Source organism: Amblyraja radiata, chromosome 1 (genome assembly GCF_010909765.2).
Source record: "Amblyraja radiata isolate CabotCenter1 chromosome 1, sAmbRad1.1.pri, whole genome shotgun sequence".
Classification (NCBI taxonomy): Eukaryota; Metazoa; Chordata; class Chondrichthyes; order Rajiformes; family Rajidae; genus Amblyraja; species Amblyraja radiata.
The window spans coordinates 191,521,282-191,525,210 of record NC_045956.1 but is presented as its reverse complement, the minus strand read 5'-3'; the positions used below and the strand labels follow the sequence as shown (position 1 = coordinate 191,525,210).

Here is a 3,929-nt window from a genome sequence, read left to right as displayed (position 1 = left end):
AACGCCACCCCTACGAACAAGAGGATCTACTTGTGCTCGGCGTTAACTTTGTCCCCACTAAGCAGCTCCAGTGCCTGGCCGAGCACACCGCTGCTGATCCCGCTCTGCAGCGACTTTCTTCCGTGATCAAACGTGGCTGGCCAAGCAAGCGCGCCAGTGCACCGGCTGAGGCTCAACCCTTCTTCTTGGTCCGAGACGAGCTGGTGATCCAGGACGGCCTCATAGTTAAGGTTCACAAGGTCGTGGTCCCTTCCTCCCTGTATGACCAGTACTTCAACGTGGCACCCTGGAGCTGATGCGACGATTGCCCACGCTCAGTGCCAATTCTACTGGCCTGGCATGGCCAAGTACATCCGAGACCGCATCTCGTCCTGCTCTACCTGCAACAACCTTGCGCCCCACCAGCAACGTCAGCCACTTTTACAGCAATCGGCGCCTGCCATGACCTGGACTTCGCTGGCTGCTGACATCTTCGAATGGCATGGCAAGCAATATCTCGTCCTGGCCGACTCATACTCGAACTGGTTCGAGGTGGACCTTCTTACTTCCCTCACGTCCGAGATGGTTATCCGCAAGCTGCGAAGACATTTCTCCACTTTTGGCTCCCCGGTCCGTTTGCAGACCGACAACGGCAGGCAATTTACAAGCAACGAGTTCAAGGCATTCGCCAGCAAATGGAACTTCCACCATTTCACCAGTAGCCCGGAGTACCCACAGAGCAACGGTCTTGCGTAGCGGGCTGTCCGAAGTGCCAAACTTTTAATGGAGCAATCGCGCCTGACAAACTCCGATTTTTACCTAGACCTCCTGAACCTCAGAAATATCTCGAGACCCGACCATGGGTTCACCTGCCCAGCGCCTGATGTTCAGGACAACCAGGCCACCGATCCCGATTGCTCAACACGCTGCTGCCTCAAGTGTTGGAGCCTGCCTGCGTCCAGAAGCGCATACAGGAAAGACATGACGTCCAACGGCGGTCACACGACAGGTCGTGCAAACCTCTTAAGCCTTTGCTGCCAGGACAGGTCGTTCGGCTGCAGACTGCCAGCGGCTATTTCCGTCTCGCAACAGTGGTTGGCGTGGCCGAGTCTCCCCGCTCCTACCTGGTTGACTTTGAAGGAACTGTTTATCGCAGGAGCCGTCACCATCTGCTTGCTGTGAACGGGCCGAGACCGCCGCCTGAGGGTCCATACGCTCCGCCGCTGTTGTTCCAGCCACCGACAACCGCCCCGGTTTCTGACCCCTGCATGCCCCAGACCCCTCGCGTGCTGCGATCTCCTCCGCATGGGTCGCTCTGTGCCGACCGCGTTTCAACCCCTCCTGCATGTCGGTCCCCCCTACCGTTCTTGGTTTCCCCTGCGGCTTCGCTGTCTCCAGCTCCCGCTGATTCCTCTGTTCTTTCCGGTGAAGGGGGGGGGGGGGAAGGCATGGTCCGTACGCGCTCGGGTCGGGTTATTAAGCCGCCTGTTCATTACGGCGATTTTGTTTAATTTTGTTTAACTCTGTTGCCATGGTTCCATGCCATGTTTGATTTTCTAAGGGGAAGGATGTAGATGGTTTATGCATGCAACCAATAATATAGCTACCTCAATACCACTAACCACGCTTTAGTTACCAATTATAATAACGCCTTCTTCTCCTACTGCGTGGTACAGTAGCAGACTGGAGACAGTGACTGCTGATGTGTGTTTAACCCTGTGTTCTCATTAAAGACTAGTGTAAAGTACAAGTGTGTTTGATCACTTATTTACAATCACCAAGGCAAATTCCTGGTATGTGAATACTTGGCCAATAACCCGACTTACTTACTTACACGCACTCACACACTGCGCACACACACCCACACACTGCACACACACACTCACACACTGCCCCACACACACATAAACTTACCCACTCACACGCACTCCCACTCACCCACACACACTCACTTACACTCACTGACACTCACCCACACACTACCTCACCCACACACACTCACCTGCACACACACTCACCCGCGCACACACACTCACGCACACACACACTCGCACACACACACTCACCCACACACACTCACTCTCCATGGCCACCAGCGGGCCAGAGCTGTCACCTCAGCACCGGGCCCACAACCACACGATGCAGACAGCGTGGTCTGACTCTCCTCCCCTCCCTCCTACAGGGAACGTCGTTAGCAAACATATCTAACAATCTTACCCAACTTTTAATAAAAATACGCATTATAAACTATGAAAAGACGCCACATTACTGCATGAATTAATACTTTTATCATAAAAAGTGCATTTTCAAGGATTACAACGACCTGTGATAAATCCACAGACTTTCAGGGAGTGAAAAACAGAGTTTCAAATTCCAGGACTTTCAAGGTTTGTACGAGCCCTGCCATGCCACACTCAGCGCACACAAAGGGTCCCTCTCCGGTGTGTATCCGCTGGTGCTCTCAGACCCCGTGCTCTGGCAAATGGCCATGGCAAAGCCATCTCCACAAACCGGGCTGGGGAAGGGACGGTCGCCAGTGTGCACCCGCTGGTGGGACAGCAGATAGGTGGAGCGGGTGAAGCCCTTGCCGCACTGGGCGCAGGTGTAGGGGCGCTCGCCGGTGTGGGTGCGCTGGTGCAATTGCAGGCTGTTGGAACGGGTGAAGCCCTTGCCGCACTGGGTGCAGGTGTAGGGACGCTCGCCGGCGTGGGTGCGCTGGTGCACCAGCAGGTGACTGGACTGGGTGTAGCCCTTGCCACACTGGGCGCAGGTGTAGGGACGCTCGCCGGTGTGGGTGCGCTGGTGCTTCAGCAGAATGGTGGACTGGATGAAGCCCTTGCCGCACTGGGCACAGGTGTAGGGACGCTGGCCATTGTGGGTGCGCTGGTGCACCTGCAGGCTGGTGGAGCGGGTGAAGCCCTTGCCGCAGTCGCTGCAGGTGTAGGGTTGCTCGCCGGTGTGCTGGAGACTGTGCACTTTCAGTTCTGGCAACGACTTGAAGCCTTTGCCGCAGTCGGAGCAGGTGAAGGGCCGCTCACTGCCATGCACGGACTGATGCTGCCATAGCCCCGATAACCGGGCAAAGCTCATGCCACAGGTGGAGCAGCCATAGGGCTTCTCGCCCGTGTGCACCCGCCGGTGGATCTTCACCATATTCATCGTCTTGAAGCCTTTGCCGCAGTCGGAGCAGGTGAAGGGCCTCTCGCCCGTGTGCACCCGCCGGTGGATCTTCAGCTCATTCATCGTCTTGAAGCTCTTGCCGCAGGTGGAGCAGCCATAGGGCTTCTCGTCTGTGTGCACCCGCCGGTGGATCTTCAGATGATTCGCTGCCTTGAAGCTCTTTTCGCAGTCGGAGCAGTTGAAGGGGCGTTCTCCCGTGTGCACCCGCCGGTGGATCTTGAGATGATACGCTGCCTTGAAGCCTTTGCCGCAGTCGGAGCAGGTGAAGGGCTTCTCGCCAGAGTGCACGCGGTTGTGCTGCTGCAGGTTGCCGTAGCTGGTGAAGTTCTTGCCGCACTCCAAGCAGTGGAAGGGGCGTTCTCCCGTGTGAACCCGCCGATGGATCTCCAGATGGCTCGGGCTCTGCCAGGCCTTGCCACACACGTCGCACTCATAATGCTTCTCCTTGTTGTGCCCTTTCATGTGGTCCTCCATCGAAGCTCAGCCCCTCGAAGCTCAGCCCGCACACCGAGCAGATGGGGGGGTGGAGGGGGGAGGGACTCACCAACATTCTGACCGCCCTCAATGGCCGCTCACGTCCCCGTCTCTCCGTCCACAGCAACAGCTCCTAAACACTGCAGGAGGGGAACACAGAGAGTCAACAGGCTGGCAAACATAGAAACATAGAAAATAGGTGCAGGAGTTCTTGGAATGTATGCGGGATAGTTTTCTAAACCAACATGTAGAGGAACCAACGAGAGAGCAGGCTATTCTAGATTGGGTATTGAGTA

General features: G+C 56.3%; 1 protein-coding gene across 1 annotated transcript; it reads right to left on the bottom strand.

The window, feature by feature from the left end:
* Window positions 1-2,244: 2,244 nt before the first annotated feature.
* On the bottom strand, window positions 2,245-3,676 carry LOC116982963 (gastrula zinc finger protein XlCGF26.1-like). The gene has a single exon (XM_033036498.1). The coding sequence runs from the start codon at window positions 3,631-3,633 to the stop codon at window positions 2,362-2,364; it is 1,272 nt and encodes a 423-aa protein (XP_032892389.1). The 5' UTR covers window positions 3,634-3,676; the 3' UTR covers window positions 2,245-2,361.
* Window positions 3,677-3,929: the final 253 nt, after the last annotated feature.